The sequence below is a fragment of the Patiria miniata genome, unplaced genomic scaffold, assembly GCF_015706575.1.
Source record: "Patiria miniata isolate m_02_andy unplaced genomic scaffold, ASM1570657v1 HiC_scaffold_30, whole genome shotgun sequence".
NCBI lineage: Eukaryota > Metazoa > Echinodermata > Asteroidea > Valvatida > Asterinidae > Patiria > Patiria miniata.
This window is the reverse complement of record NW_024037070.1, coordinates 4,092,588-4,109,910: the sequence shown is the minus strand read 5'-3', so window position 1 is coordinate 4,109,910 and position 17,323 is coordinate 4,092,588. Positions and strand designations below refer to the sequence as shown.

The following is a 17,323-nucleotide window of genomic DNA, read 5'->3' as shown; positions in this document are numbered from 1 at the left end:
TGTTTAAACGTCGGTGCAAAACCTAATTTGATGAACAATGGACTTGTTTGCTGTACATACATATGCAGGAGTTACTGTATGTGTGTATAAACGGTCTGATGACAACAGGAGAAAGAGATTCACGTGGAGGCCTTTTTTTTTTTATCGTGTTCCCTGTATGTACAAATGTATTTTGTAAGTTGTAAACTGTTGAATGGGATGGTGCCAGACTATTCATGCGTTCCACGCCTCACTTTCAATTTTTTTTTTTTTTATAAATGTGGCTCAAAACATTAGGGTATGTTTAATTACAAATTTGAAATTGTTCATCAGAGCAGACTGGTATTAATTTGTAATTAAGTTAATGTCATTGCTTTCATTTCTATTCCCAAGTTCCAAAAATGAAGATTTTACCTCGCTTTCAATTTAATATGGCCGACTCGTGAATAGAGGCTATTCATGGTTGTCTTCAAACCGAGATCTTTTGTTGAGAACAGTCCTTGGCACGTAAGTTTGTGTTCTTAAGTCTATGCAAGAGATACATGTACATGTAGGAATGAAAAGAACAATGCCTTATCCTTGTACATTTATGACTGTGTGGAACCTACCGGTACTAAATAATGTCAATTATTGAATTATGTACACATAGGCAGCAAAAGCATTTACATGTACTTGAATGTTTTTCATAATAGAAGTTTTTGTATGAGCTGATGTCATGGATAGTGTTTCCTGAAAACAAAGCTACAGACAAAAATTGTTACTTTCAGAAAATGGCTTGCCCCTTAGCGATATTTTTGTATGAACATTTTATATTTGGTGTTTTCTGAGAGCGGGTGAGTATAAAATTCACGTGCCTGTATGCACTAGTAAGTAGGAGGTCATGGGTTCGAGTCCCACCCAAGTAAGATTGTGAATTTTATTGCAAACCCTCGGACAACACTGAAGGTGCAGTGAATATAAATATGTTGGTGAAGGGCAAAACGACACCAACACAAATTACATCCTGCAAATTTTTTTTACCAATTACATGTATGTTAACCCTTACCTTGCAAAATTCAGAGTTATCCAGAAGAGAGTCAATTAAAGTGTGTGATGATGTGACAAATGAAGTAGAATTTCTGGGGATTTTTAGCATTCCTTAAGACTGATGTTTGTTTCCGTTGAAATCATAATGGTCCTGATTTAAACGTTTTGTCGTAATAGTTCACTGTGAAAAAATAGTTGGGCAATGTTATTCTTTCGTGTGTTAAATCACTTCTGCTGTTGATTAATTGAAGTAAATCTTTACCAACTTACGGTACAGGAAGAGAATTTCCCCTCAAAAGAAATCAGTTGATGTTAACCACTGTTTGTGTTTGACAAGAAATTGAGCAAAAAATGGGCAAGTTTTCTTCAGGGTTTTTGCCTCTGGGTTGGACCTCAAGTAATTGACTTCAGGTTCAGTTCAGCACAGCTCAAGAAACTTTGGCCTTCAAGAATCTTGGTAGGGTTTGACTCATCTTTGTAGGTTTGGTGGGTGATGGATGATTTATGTTTCAAAAGACCCAGTTTGTTGGCCTGTCTTTCCTGTTGTCTTTGTCTTGGGCGTCTGGGGGCCCGCGTGCCCCGTGGTCTGAATCCAGGGCAAGACGACGCCGCAAACGTCACCAGGGCTTGGGCCAAGTTGGCGAGCTCGGTAAAAGTCTAACTGTGGGGAGACTTGTCTATTCCCCTCGGGACGGCTAGACAGTGAGGTACAATGACTCAGGGCTGAACACACCATTGTTAATCCTTTCCTGCAGGATTCTGGTATCCCCCCTCGACTACAGTGTCCCCGCCCAGAAACTGGTAGGACCTGGACGCACTTTACACAAAGGCTACAGAGAACAAACAGACTGCCTGTCAGATTGTTTTGATTTGTCAATTTGGAATTTGAGTCAGAAGGCTGAGTTGACTTAAGAAATAAAGATTACAATGTCATAACAAGAGTGGTAATGTCATCAGTGTATGATAAATAAATGAAGGTCACTATTGTAAAAAGAAATAAATAACATCAAGCGCCATGATTCTGCATTTGTTGACAAATTTGATAATATGGAAATAAACCACAAAGAGTGTACACGTTATAGTAATTCAAAACTTGAACAAAGAAATCGACTGGAGCGGGGTTTGAACCTGCGACCTACGGCATAGACAAACTGGTTGCAGGTTCAAACCCCCGCTATAAGTAATTTCTTTGTTCAACTTTTGAATTTTCATAATGGACAGCAAATGCACCATTGTCCTTAACCCCAACCCGATAATATGCATCAAGATACGTAAGCCGGCTCAGGCTGTTTAACATTTTATTGACTGTATTCATTCATGTAAGTTTTTCACTTACTGCACTGTGCATGTTGACTTGGTTTATATTTTTCCGATGTTTGCAACTCTGTGAATCTGCTACAGCTGCTGATTTTGCTCTCAACTGTCATTTTGGATAAAAAGTGAAATTTTTAAATGGAAAGAGTTTTTGCATTTTTAATTGATGACTTTTGTAGTATTAAACACAGTTTGAACAATGTTGTTTGCCTGAAGGTAACAAACATATCTTATTCTATGAAAAAAAAGGAAGTCCTCGCCTCAACACACCATATGCATGAGGCCGCCCTACGTGCATGCATACATGTACATGTACATGTATGTAGGGCTACACAATGTGGTGTTTTGTTTCAATGTCTGACTCAGTCTTTGTGTATCGAATGTATATTTTGCAAGAATCCTTTGGCAGGGCTTGTTGTTCCCCAGACCCCGTTAGCTGCGCGTATCTCATTTGTGTGGTAATCATGGCCTATAGGCAGACAGTCATAGAAGAGAGAGAGAGAGATAGGGATACAGAACTGTGGCGTAGACCCACTCTGCCGAACCCTCCCACGGGAACGCCAAAGCTAGGCCAAGCTCTCCCTTACAGAATCACCTGTCCCCGGCCCCCGCATTGCTCTCTCTCGCTCTCTCTCTCTCTCTTTCACATCTTCCCCCCTCCAACAGCTCAGCCCCCGTAGACCGTGGGGGACTCTCTGGCTGTTTTTCTGCTCTCTCCCCGCATTTTGCCACAGCAGCGGCAGTCACATCTGCGAGGCAGATTTCCCAGGCTTGGAAAATGTAATTTTAGTTGTTTGCTTCAGGCTCTGCCGAGCCCCCCCTGGGGAGTGACTGGCCTCCCCCTGTGGAGGCTCTTAGCCAGAGCCAGGGAAGGTTATAATACAGCTTCATTTTTTTTCCCTTCATCGCTTGGACCGGGGCCTTTCAGATTCGTAAAGCCAGTCTGGGCCAGGCAGCCCTGACTGAGCTTCCCCAGGGAGGGCCATGAATACTGCAGTTCCAATTTTCAATCATTTCGACGGGAGGTCCCCGCGGAGGCCTAAATGTAATTTGCCACCATCAGCGGGATATAAGCCAGGTCCATTTCCATTTGGCAGTGGTCCGCGGGGAGCCCTGCCCGGGCCCAGTTGCAGCTGGGATTGTCTTCTTTATCTCCGATGCGAGAGCTCCCCGGGGAGCTAGGCTGGTTCAGCCAGCAAATTTTTACTTCTCTTTTTCACCGCCATTTCCATCAGGCTAGTGGTCTGCTCTTCCTTGGCAATCTGATTGCCTCCCGGTTCCCCGCGGGATTCCCTGTCTTCGTCATTGTGGCCTACTTCACTGGTGACCCATCTCCCCTTGGGCTGATGATCTACACCGCGGCCAATACTGACTGCAACTGTCTAGAGAAGCCGTGCACCGGGCAAGGCCCCAATTTAATTTCATAGGAGGAAAACAGGGAGATATAAACCACTGCATAATATGTACATTCACCTGTGTACTCCATGACATATGTTGTTCCCGTACCCTACACAGTTGAAATACAAAGACATGTTCATGTGTTTTAAATGCATACATATACATGTACATGTGCACATATATATGTGCACCTGTACACGACTGTATGTACATGTATGATATGTATTTAACTGTACAAGTATAAATTTATCAAGAATTGAAAACAATATTGTTCTCTTTTTTTTTTTGGGGGGGGGGGCAGTAGGTCCCTTTGTTACAACTGATAATGTAGGAACCAACGGATACTGTACATGTATCACCTACCAATAATGTCACAAATTGACTGATATTGTATCACTAACCGATAATGTAACAAAAGTTGACTGATAGTGTAGTAAATGTTACTACATTGTACACTATCAGTCAATATTTGCTACATTATCCGATAATGTAACAACAATCGACTGATAGTGTAGTAAATTTAACCACACTATCCGTCAATTTCTGTTAGCCGTTGGTTACTACATGTACATTATCAGTTGTAACACCCTTTGTGTACATTTAAAGACATACATAGCGTAGTACCAATTTGGGGGAAGTTAACCACCCATTATTACACATGTATTATGTTATTCTTGAAAGGAATAAGAACTGAGTCTGCAGTTTTCACTTTTGTCAGAAATATAATTTTATTATCACTGCTTTGAATATTAGAGAGCTACAAATACCGGTTCAGCATAACATATTTTATTCAGTCATGACTTTTAGATGCGTTACATGAAGTGTGAATTCTTCTAGCGTTTTTGTATTGGAACCGTGCCACAAACAGGAATTTACTTCCTCCCCGAGCCCGCGTGAGCACACCACACACCAGGATGGACTGAGGGCTGGACCAACCCAGGGGGCTGTGGAGGGGAACAAAATAATGAAACCGACAACTGCTGGAATTGTCTGTCCCCCATACTGTGAGCAATGCCCCCCTGTTAAGCCAGGGTCATGCACGAAACCGTACCCCACGGAGACCAGAAAATATCAGTCTCTCTACAGCCTACATCAGAGGCCCTGGGAAACAGCCAGACTTTTACCCACCCCCCAGGGGGAATGCTAACCCCCTGTGCAGGTCATATGTGGCCATGTAAGTCTGGAGGAGTGCATTCACGGCATGGGGGAGGAAAATCAATATAAGACTCCAGAGTGCCCGCCTTGCAGGGGGTATCAGGCCTAGGTAATTGAGCTGTGGATGTTGGTGTTTTTTTTTCTTTTTTTACACATAAAAAGAGGTTCATTAAGCCTGAGTTGTTTGGGCGGGAATGGCGTGCGCCCCCCTCTGACTTCCAGAAACAAAACTTACAAGCTTGGCAGGCGGTTGGTCCTCCTAAATTCTGAGTCGATTGATTCTGGGGGAGTTAATATCCCTTTCTCAAGCTTGATCAAGGATGTTTATTACTTTACATGGACTGTACGTTGAATAATCATTGCGTATTGTTGTAATGCAATAAAGTTCTGGCTAGAAACTTGGATTTCGAAGATTATTTATGGAAATTACCATAAGGCCAAGACAAACAATTATTTGGTCTCTGGTCAGACCAAAGTTCCGGAATTGACACGGGGACGCGGCTTTTGTTTGTTTGTTTGTTTTTTTTTCTTTTTTTTTTTCTTCAAGCTTGGATTGTACAGAAAAGGTGGGGTACTATTTTGCTTTTTTGGTTTCCTCATGTACATTGGTGTCCTCCATAATTTGCCTTGGTGCTCTCGATCATTTGCCTTGGTGCAGTTTCCCATTCCTTGGTGCTCTTTGGTAAAAAAAAATTGAGGAGGTGCGGCAAAAGAGGGCGCTGTTGGAGCTACCGCAGAACATTTTGGGAAAAAAAAAAGAGTGACGCGCATGATTAAAATGGACGCGCGCTGACCAGAGACCGACTTATTTTTTGGGGGGCCTACCTGTACCTGACTTTTATGTCTGGCGTTGTGCTTTGTTTGATTTGAGTCGAGGATTTACCATGTTAGTATAATCGCAAGTATCCTAATGAAATACAATTCTGTTCTGTCTTGAAATCTGTTATGCCTAAATTTAAAAAAAAATTACGATGTAGCTTTTTGAACAAGGGATTTGTAATACCATAGAAATGCTATAATTTCAAACAGCAATTTTTGATATACTGGTAGTGTGGGGAATCGGGTCAATCTTAATTACATTGTACACGTAGTGCCTTTACCGAGGAGTTGTTTATGAACCGCACATCGCAGGTGGTGCAGTAGTGCCCTCTGCTAAAACAAAAAGTAGGGTTTAAATTGGTCTGTGATTATAAGCGTTTATTTCTTGTACAATTTATTCTTAGTAAACATTCGATGTAAAATGGGTCGGGCCGATAATTTGCCAGGTGAGTGGATATTTAAACAGTAAACTAAGGGGGGTTGGTCACCCAAACAAAGCGCATAGATATCGAAGCTTGCTGAGTGATTCGGCCTCTTGTAGCATCACCTAGACACTTGGAGCCAGAATCTCATCCGTCCTCTAGCTCAGACTACATGTAGCTGCTTATTTCAGAGAGAGATCTTTTCAGATAAGTGTTGGGGATTGCCAAGTACAAGGGAGTGCCATTCTATGTCTATTGGATACCCTTTTCTTTTTGTCAACTCTGCTGATTGCTTGACCTGGAGATCCACATCCCTCCCTGTTGGCTCAATATAGCACAAGCAGTCAACACACAGTGCATGCCCCTGCTTGCTACTACAATAGTCATGTGTGTTTTCAAAGATTTAGCTGCCGGAAGCTGGGCCCAACCCACGGGTACGATCTTGCTGTGCCATGTTGTTTCCCATCATGCCTTGCGCCATCTGAATTGTGTTTAAATATGCCACTATTTGGCAGATTTAAATAAGGACTGCAGTTGTTGTGTTTAACGCACGATGCAGTGCTTAAAATTTTGAAACTTTTTTTGGGTAGAATCAATCCTTTCAAACGTGAGATTTTGACGTCGCGTTATAGAGCGAGGATTTATATTAATTGTATGTACCTCTGTTGTCCCTTTACAACACAAGATAGAAGTTTTTTTTTTGGGGGGGGGCGAAAAACGAGGCTTCCAGAATCCATATCGTACAGGCATCATGCAGTCTTGAAAAAAAAGTGTTCGTACGTGATGTGCGAGCGCATAGGGCATGCAGTCTTCGTAATTTGAGCGCAGTATGCTCTGAATAGTCAATCAGTGTTACTTGGGGTAAGTGGAGGAACGCCCATGCGCCCATGGAGTCGAGGCTGAGCCCAATGTCATTGAGCTTCCAAGCAGAAAATATTGCTTAGCTGAAAATATTCAAACAAATGTTGCTTTGCTTAGCCAGCAGAGTACCAGTCACAAGCAAAACTCCCTTACAGTTTGGCTGGTAACATATTTTTTAATAAGCAAATTATTTCTGCTGAACATTAGCAAATTTCTGTGTTTTGAAGGAGACGCCACAAATTGTGGCCCCTTGTAAGTTGTAGGGAAAAATGAAAACGGTGTCTTCATCATGTTGTGGACATTTTAAGGTAATGATGATATTTTCTCGTTCTTCTTTTTTTATCGTCCAGGTGGTCCATTCTTGAAGGGGTTAGCTATCGGTGAGGCAGGACCATCTTCTAGACCAGACCACGAGGTTGAGGAAGACAGGCTCTCGTTTTTATCAGACGACACCAGAAGCAAGAAAGGTCAGTGGTATCGATTTTGTTGACGTTTCAGTGACAAACTAGTTTAGTAAAGTGCATGTAATCAAGAAGGAAATAACATCCAGAGTTTGCTTTGGTATCTCAATGAACTTCCCCTTTCCTGTCTAAAAGAAGAAAAAAAAACTTCAGGCAAATGTGACACTGTATCAGAAAACCAGGCACTTCCTTATTAAAGAAAGATTGTGTTTTGGTTTTGGGGATTTTTGTCTTTGGAAGGTCAAGTTCAGATGAGCAAGTAAAATACAGATACATGTAAAAACAAATTGATAGGATGAGTCTGGTTTGAAAGTGACTTACTCTTACAAACACACGCAGTCGTGAATTTCTATATGCCAGAGGACAATGCTTTGTGTTTCCCTTTGTCCCTGTAATAAACACTCTCTCATAGACTAAGCACATAACCGTACAATCAAGGACCATTTTCAACAAAAGACCCAACTCTCAAGGACTGAAAGGATCTTTTGTTCTCCCTTTGTGTCTCTATCCTCCATCGTAAAGCCATACATGCACACATTATTCATGTATTATTCGTGAATAATACAAATTTGGGCAGACTTAAACTTATTTTAAAAGTTGTGTTAAGTCCTTCCAGTCATCCCATTATGTTACAGACATCTATCTTTTATATTTTGTGAATTCCTTTTTATATGTGCTCCCTCCTTTCTACTCATAATGCTCCTTTCTACTCATAATGTGGAACTCACTTTGAGAGCTTTGTGATCACAACTTTAACCCCCCCCCCCCCCCCCCCCCCCCCCCCCCCCCCCGGAAAAAACATGGAGGTTCCTGAACTGTTTTGAATGGTAGCTCTTTATATTACTGGTCCTTGTGAGCTTTTGGGAGGTGTTCTATTGATAATGATGTTTTATCTAGAGGTATTGGTGTAGGAGTCCATACTTTGCTTGTGTTCCTGGGCGAGACACTTTACCACAATCCTCTCTCTCTCTACCCAGGAGTATAAATTAGGGCCGTCTATTTTGGAATAATTTAGTATTTGATTACTCGATACTCGAAACTGCGTTTGACTGAATATTTGGATAGTCGAAACTGCCAGCTTCAATTGCGTGCTGTGCCGGTAAAAGTTGTACTAAGAGTGCGCCAGTCAGAATTTGCGTGCAGTGAACGATATGGGGCACTGGAGTGTTTTGCAGTAACTATTTTATAACTGTAAAGCGCTTTAACCTGCTAAAAGGATGTGAAAAATGAACCGCCGTCGACAGAAAAGTTACAGTCGACAAAAAAGTGGCATCAGACAATAAAGCGCCGCAACTTACGTTAAAATGACATCACAGTCATGTGTGTATGTGCATAGTTCTTTTGTGTTTTCGAATATTCAAACGGGCAAAAAGCTATTCAAATATTCAGTTGTTGATCGAATATTTGAATATTCAGTAAATTCGGTACATATATATGTAAGCATGAGGGTATAGAATAGAGCATGGTGATTTCAAACTGCTGCATTAAAACTGATCACATAGCACGATGAGCAGGGGTAGTAATGATATAAACACCACATTATAATTGTTATTGATTGTTATTTCTTAAAATGTATTCTATAATCCTCATTATTATTGTTATTGATTGTTATTTCTTAAAATGTATTCTTTAATCCTCAGCTCGATCGAGTGCCGGGGAGTCTTCGCATCTTGAGGAATCAACAAAGAGCCCAACCTGCAGCCATCTCAAGACATTTTGTGACGATGACAATGACTCCATTGCCTCGGAGAGTGAGAGAAGACATTCAGTGAAGCCACCTAGAAGCGGTGAGCATGCATTGTCAGAGTAACCAATCTTACGGTACCATGGTGATGTTTGCTTCTTCCAATTAGCTGGGGAGAAGTTTTGCTGATTAGTTGGTACCTGTCATTGCAACTCACTGACATTCTTTAAGTTTCCCCAGTTCTTTTTTCTCCAAAACTTTCTTCCTCGAAACTCTAACTTGAGTTGAGTCATTTGCCTGTAGGGACTCCAGTGGAGTCACCGAGAACCGCAAAAGTGCAATTGAGTTAACTTGATTCGATCTTGAGTTAAGTCATTAAAAATCTAGATTTGTCTTTTCAGAACGACAATCTGAAGAATTGCTTGACCTTGAAGATGACGACCCAGCCATTGATGACGATGTAGATGATGTTGGAGAAGACGAAGACGAAGAGATTTACAAGTGCGACACCTGCAACTCAGCGTTTTTGAGCATTGCCGATTTCATGGATCATAGGAACTATGACTGCGACACAGGTTGGTGAACAGACCAGTTGGAAAGAGTGATGCAGCTGAGTCCATCACATGTACCAAATTATATGCAGTCTTGTTCCGTAGTTGTGGGGACAAAAATGTACACTCGTCTGTACGAGGTGTTTATGGGGACCGCAAATGCTGTGGACACAGCAGAAAGTCCCCATAACTTGGTCCTAATTTGCCTAACAATAAAAAACTTCCCCATAACGTGGTGTAGGCCAGGGCTACATAACTCTTTAGGACAAGGCAATTGTTTTTTCCCTTTGTCCCTGTAATATAACACTCTCCCATAGACTAGGCACACAAACGCGAGATCGAGGACCGTTTTTAACAAAAGATGAATGCTCGAGGACAACAAAGAATCTGTTGTTCTCCCTTTGTCTGTCTGTCCTCGGGGTGTATATAGTTCACGTACAGACACTCGGTGTGTGTCTTGTCCATGGGGCTCTCAAAAGTGGTAAAAAACACCCTCTCTTGTTCCAGCACGGAGCCCATATGGGCAATTCCACGGTTACTCACGTTACATTTTTGATGAACTTTTGAGTTTCCTTGGGCTGTAATTACCTTACTGAAAAGGTTTAATAACTGTTATCCCCATGGTAGATAGAGTAGACCTAGACCTACCGGGTACCTAAGGACCAAAGATGACATCCAGAAAAATGTGTTATGTATGATAAACAAGTCGCACAAAATCAGTTACTCACGTTACATTTTCGTACCAAAAGAAAATTGATGGACTTGACTGCAACACTTGTTTGAAACTGAGAATTTGCCGTGGGTCGTGGGTTGTTTGTCAATGAGTTGAAACCTGCGTTTTTGAGAATTTTGTAAAGAAAGGGCATGATTGTGTGGAAGAAGACCCTTGAAGTCCTTGACAGTATTCACAGCGAAAGAATGTCGGTAGTGCTGGTTTGAGTAGGAACCGAACCTTCTATTTCTGGAATGTTGTGGGCTGCTCAATCGACTGAGCTTTAAAGGGCCCATGCAATGTAATTTTTTTAAGCAATCCTTGAAAATGCACCTTTGTGTCAATTTCCATATTCATGAGCAAAATTGTGATGTCAGATCAGGCAGAAACCTCAATGTTACAGCTATTTCAGCACCAAAGGTTGCCGGAATTTTGGACATTTTGCTGCCGTGATTTTTTTTTAGAAGTTTATAGAAGTGCACTTTTCAATAAAAATTAGCCAAAAATGGATGTCAAATAGTCTTCATACAGTTAAGAGGAGTAGAAAGTTGCACGAAATGTGATCCTAAGGAAAATTCATCTTAGTGATTCTCAGGCTGATTGGTTGTTATCCATAGATATGGAATTGTGAAAGCGAGGGTAGGGTTTGAGATGGGGAGGGAAAGGGTAGCCGAAATGGAGGGATGCTGAGTTGGAAAAGTGGCCCTCATTTTTTTTTTTTTAAAGAAGTTAATTTCTTGTCTTCTCAATGTGTTGAATTTGAAAATGAGTTGAAAGCATATGTTTGGTAGTGTTATTAATTCATTTCTGTATTTTGTTTTCTTTAATGCAGATATCGGGATTGGTGAGGTAGATGATTCACCCAGCAAGTTCTCTATGTCTGGTTCAGGTAGGTTTAAACAATTGTTACATTTCATCCAATTCCTGTGTCTGTAGATACACCCAATATTTAATCTATGTTTAAATTGTAAAACAAGGCAAATCACTATTTTCAATGTTGAACTGCATTCATTCACAGCAGGGCTGTAGTCAATTGTATCTCAAGTCACTGCAATTCCATCACAAGTCCTCCAGTCCCAATTCAAGTCACAAGCTATTCAAATGAGCTTTGACAAAGACATTATTTTGTTATTGTTCATCCTTTGTTTCTTGTGATGAACTTTTGATGAACTTGTTATGGACTCAACTACACTCCTGATTTGCAGTGTAACAAGATGCTGTGAGTATCATGGCATGTCTTATGAATTTCCACCAAATATTCCACTCTGTTATTCAGAACATCACCTTTCAAGTAAATAGGTTTTTTTGGTGGCTATGTAATTTTTTACTTTCTTGTAGACAGTGCTAATTGCCAAGATATTCAATTTTTGGTCTGAAATTGCAGATGAAGGGAATTCCTCCAGTGAGCTCCTGGATCCTGACTCGCCATACACCCTAGAGCAAGGTTCCCTGGATAGCAACCTGCCCTACCATTGCCAGTTCTGCGACCGAGCGTTCCACAGACTCACGTACCTCAAGCGCCACGAGCAAGTCCACAGCGACAAGATGCCGTTCAAGTGCACATTCTGCAGTCGGCTCTTCAAGCACAAACGCAGCCGGGACCGGCACGTCAAGCTGCACACGGGAGACAAGAAGTACCAGTGTCCCCAGTGTGATGCATCGTTCTCGCGTAGCGACCATCTGAAGATCCACCTCAAGACTCACACAACGGGGAAGCCCTTCCGATGCCCGATCTGTAATCGCGGTTACACCACCAACGCAGCATTGATGGCACACACTCAGAACTTCCACAAGACGCAGATGGTGACCAAAGGGAAAGATTACAAGTGCGTGCACTGCTCTGCCACGTTCACGACATCTGAGAACCTATATGATCACCTTCAGACTCATGTCTCCGAATTGCCGGACGGAAAAACTGCCCTGTACACAGTCGCACACACAAATGGGGAACCTTTCAATGAGTCGCTGGACCCAGAAGATGAAAACAAATGTCCAGTTTGTGAAGAAACGCTAATGTCTGTTGACGAGCTTCAGGCTCATTTAGATATGCACAAGGACAGCATGAATATTCCCTTGCAGTGCCAGTACTGTCCTCGGGCCTACTTCCCCAGCATCACAGTGCTCAACGTCCACATGAAGACTTTGCATTCGGACAAGTTATCCAAGATACATCAGTGCCAGTACTGTGGCAAAGATTACCCCACCTTGTTCAATCTGACTGAGCATATGTCAGCCATGCATGAGCCCCTCGGGACTCATTCCAATAGCTCCAACCAAGCCACTCCAACAAGCACCATGCTTTCTTGTGCATATTGCACCATGGAGTTTGGCTCAGGAATCGCTCTGCGCAGCCACATTGACAGTGTTCATTCGATTCCTAATGCAATCACTTACGATGCGGACGGGCGCCTTCTCTGCCCACGTTGCAGCATGGGGTTTCTGACCGAACAAGCGCTATACGAGCACTTCCAGAATTCTCACGGTAACGTGGATTGCCAGTTGACCAATGATGCACGAGTGCAGTGTCATCAGTGCACCAAAGTGTACCCCAATCATGCGATGCTCCAGGAGCACGTTAATCGTAGTCACAGCCAGGCACTTGACAGCATGAAGTACCCTTGTCCCTACTGCATCAAACAGAACCTCTTTGATTCCATTGAGCAGCTCCAGCTTCACGTCCAGGTCTTTCACCAGAGTGACCGAGCCCCGGTCTTCCTCTGCCCAGAAGAAGACTGTAAGGGCCACTTTGACACAGCCGATGCCCTGAGTGAACATCTACAGAATGACCACAATCAAGAAAACAGCAACAAAGACACACCCTCATCAAGTAAGTCGACCAATCCAGGGAAAAACAAGAAAGAGAAGAATAAGGAGAAAGGTAAACACAAAGAAAAGCGGAAGTCATCTTCTGGGAAGCAAACACCGATCAGAGTTTTGCCACTAACCCCACCGGCGGAAGCTGACAAGCCTGTTGAACCTCGTCCATCTAGCCCTCACACTGATCACAGCAGCCAGGGAGCTTTCTCCTGCCCCACCTGTCATAATGAGTTCACTAACGAGGAGCAGTTAGTGGTCCACGTGCTTACCCACTACAAAACCATCTCAGCAGAATACATCTGCAAAGATTGCGGTAAGAGCTTCAAGAAGCCAGATGAGTTGCAGAAGCACCTGTTTGAAATCCACGCCCATCACTTGTACAAGTGCTCCCTGTGCAAGGAGGTGTTTGACTCCAAGGTCTCGATACAGGTGCACTTTGCTGTGAAGCACAGCAATGAGTGCAAACTCTACAGCTGCATGAAGTGCGGAGTGGTCTACCGCTCTGAAGGAGACCTCCTGGTCCATGTCAAATTTGAACACTTGAAGATCACTCAGCCTTTCAAGTGCCTGTTCTGCAGCCAGAGTTTTGCCTCAGATGTTGAGTTTCAGTGTCACCTCACATCCCACTCAGAGCAGTTTCGTTGCCCATTCTGCAATGCTCCCTACAGCTCCCAGGAGACCCTAGAAGTGCATTTAAGAGCCACTCATGATTACTCTGACGCTTCTCCGAGCGTACAGAAATCCCAGACAAATAAGGAGTCTCCCTCTGACAAGCCGACATACAGCTCCGACTCGGATAACAATCCCAAGGAAGCCAATGACATGAAGCACGAGGAGGAAGGATGCTTCATCTGTAAGATCTGTGACACCAAATTCCCACTAAAGATACTCCTTGAAAAACATCACCTAAAGGAGCATGACATCCAGGCTCGCAGTGCCTCAATCCAATCCCAGATGTCCTCAGTGACAGCCCAGACTTCAGAACCCAAGAGGAAGCATAAGTACCCCTGCGACACCTGCCCTCTGAGCTTCAAGACCAAGTACGAGTTGATGAAGCATGCCATCGAGCACACAGCAGAATTCAAGCTGCGATCAGAGAGCACGTCCCCCCAGCCCATGGGCATTTCCTCCAAACAGCCCACCTGGCACTGTAAGTGCTACGTCTGTAAGCAGCCCATCCAGATGGAAACGGAGTTCCTAAGTCACGCCCAGCAGCACAATGAAGAAATCGCCGGCCCTGGGAACACCATCCGTTGCGTCGCCTGTCTGCAGATACTCACCTCAATGGTGGAGCTACAGCTTCATGCGAGATATCACACCCAAGCCCCGCCATCCACGGGAGTTCATGAGTTATACCCTTGCTACGTTTGCGGTAAAACGTTCGGTTCCAGAACAGATGTGGTGCCCAAACTGGATGGCAGCAATCACCCTTGCTTCATGTGTCTCAATTGCATCAAGGCATCCCTTGAGAGCCAGTTTTCGGGGGTGTCGTCAGGGACACCTTTTGTCAAGATACCTGCAATGAACAACCACCGCTGCCCGAAATGTAGCGTGAAGTTTGAAACCCGTGAGGAATTGGATACTCACCTGGTGACCCACGGGGCAGGGAAGACCTACCAGTGCATCAAATGCCAACAGAACTTTGCCACCGAGATGGAAATCCAGCTGCATGTCACGACTCACGTGCTGTCTGAAGGGGTGCATCTTGAGTGCAAACTGTGCAAGGATATCTTTGACTCCCCGGCCAAGCTACAGTGCCACCTCATCAATCATTCCTTTGCCGACAAGGAGTACCGATGTCCGATATGTAAGGCAATGTTCAGCTGCGCTCAGGACATTCAAGCTCATGCAGTAGAGCACGGGATGGAAGCACGGCGCCACAAGTGCTCCCAGTGCAGTCAGACTTTCTTCTTCTCAGCTGAACTCCAGAACCACGTCCTGTCCCATCCCAGTCAAGAGGACTTGGGGATCTTCCGGTGTGAAGAGTGCCGTCGTGTCTTCTCCTCCAGTGCCAGCCTGAGCAACCACTCCCGCCTGCATGCTACCCCAACTGATAAGGGCTTCAAGTGCTCCATCTGCATGGAGATGTTCTACTCCACGGTGGACCTCCAGCAGCATTATTTCCGGACTCACTCTGAGGCGGAGCTCGGATGCAAGAAGAAATCCTTCAAATGCGGTCAATGCGACGAGGTGTTCCCCTGCCTGAGTAACCTTCAGGGACACATGAGAATCCACACCGATGGAAGGAAGTACACCTGCACCACCTGCAATAAAGTCTTCTCCCTCTCTCGTAATCTGACCATCCACATGAGGTCTCACAGTGGGGAGAAGCCCTACCAGTGTCCGATGTGCGACAAACGATTCGCCCGTAAAGAGAACAGAAAGGTGCACCTTAAATCGCACACCGGCATCAAGCCATTCATGTGCCCTCACTGCGGGAAGATGTTCTCGCGCAAGTGTCACGTCCGGGACCACATGAGGACCCACACCATGACGGTGACCCGAGGCTCCCTCTTCCAGTGCGAGTACTGCCAGGAGACCTTCACCTTGGCTAAGAACCTGCGTCGACACATCCGTAGAATCCACAAGGAGGAGGGCACGTCCCAGAGTAGTTCAGCTTCCCCACTCAGCTCGTCAGAATCCCTCATGGGTGAGGACGAAACATCACCTGAAATGGGAGCCTCCTCAGAGAGTGATTCCTTGGGTGCCGAGCCTATTGTCAGTAGTAGTCAGGACCCCCAAGCAACTGAAGAAATGCAGATTCTCTAAAATGATTTGAAAACAAAAATAAGATCACCCATTGATTTCTTGTCTAGAGATCCCAAACTGGTCTCCTTTTATTAACCCATGTACAGCTCCACACCGCCCTGCATGTTACTCCCTGTACTGCCTACAAGACAGCTCAGCACTGAATGGGTTTTTATGAATACATTGTACATTGTTATACAATGAAGAACAGGTGCTAGCAGGTTCAATCCTGCCCACTGAACTGCTAGAACTGTTGTCATTTTCCAACCGTTCACTCACTGCAACCACCCTGTAAAACTGGGTAGAAAATAAGTAGTTCTTTCCATGAAAGAAAAGGTACGTAAATTCTTAATTCTGAAATAGAATAGTATATGCACAGTCATTGATGTCACATATTATTAATATATCATTATTATTTTGGCAACTAGTCAATTTTGAAATTTTTAGTCAGTTTCAGATTTTTATTTTCAAAGCATTTATCAGTTTCAAGAACATTTCCTCCTGGTATAGTAAAATTAACGAAAACATCACTTACTTCCCATTTAATTTTTTTAATAAAAAAAATTGGTAGATTGTTTTTTTTTTCTTCACATGATTTAATTACAATTGCAAGTAGATCTTGCCATTAGCTATGGCAAATGGAAAACTTTTCATACATTCTGAATATCCTCTGCTTGAAATCATGATAGCATTTAACCAACATTCATAAATACCTAAGACAGTTTACCCACTCCCATTGGTCGAGAGCCTGTCACGTGGCTGGTCTTAAACGGATGATAAAGACATGGCTGGCTGGTTTTAAATACTTTTCCCAGTGTCGCATGAAATTTGGAATCCCATGAAATCCGGTGCCTTTTACCATTTTATTGGTTGAATGATCACAATCCTCACGTAGACATGGGCAATTCTAGCAGCGAGTCAGTATTTCAGTCCTAGATTCACAACGCACTCGCCACAGCTGCATCTGCGCGTCATTACACAGTACGCGTGCGCCAATCTCCATAAAAGGAGTTGTTTACGTCTTACTCGCGAGCTGGATACTCCATTATATAGCTAGAGGGGTGTTTAAAAAAAGAAGAAAATATTTGAACAAAATTGTTGGAAATTTGTAATTTTTGACTTGTTTTGACTTAAGACTGAACAACTTTTTTTTTCCAAAAAGGCATGAATGGGAATAAATATTTGCGTGGCTTGGGTAATTTTCAGCATCCAGACTCAAACCAGTCTTAAACATTTCCCAAGCACACATTTATTCTGTTATTACAGATGTCACAAAATTAATTAAAAATTTTTTTTTGGAAATGTGATATAGATGTAATACAATGGGTTCAGGGTTACATTAAACACCTCGAAAATGAAATGCTTTAGTAATTTCT

The 17,323-nt window shown here is 43.2% G+C and overlaps 1 protein-coding gene across 1 annotated transcript in view; it reads left to right on the top strand.

Moving 5' to 3' along the window:
- Positions 1–17,059, top strand: part of LOC119739215 (zinc finger protein 423-like) — a 33,257-nt gene extending 16,198 nt beyond the window's left edge. The window contains exons 2-6 of the mRNA XM_038214066.1: positions 7,325–7,441; positions 9,076–9,222; positions 9,521–9,694; positions 11,215–11,271; positions 11,767–17,059. Of these exons, the coding sequence (XP_038069994.1) occupies positions 7,325–7,441; positions 9,076–9,222; positions 9,521–9,694; positions 11,215–11,271; positions 11,767–15,968 (4,697 nt within the window). The 3' untranslated portion in view covers positions 15,969–17,059. The remainder of the gene's footprint in view (positions 1–7,324; positions 7,442–9,075; positions 9,223–9,520; positions 9,695–11,214; positions 11,272–11,766) is intronic.
- The last annotated feature ends 264 nt before the right edge of the window (positions 17,060–17,323 follow it).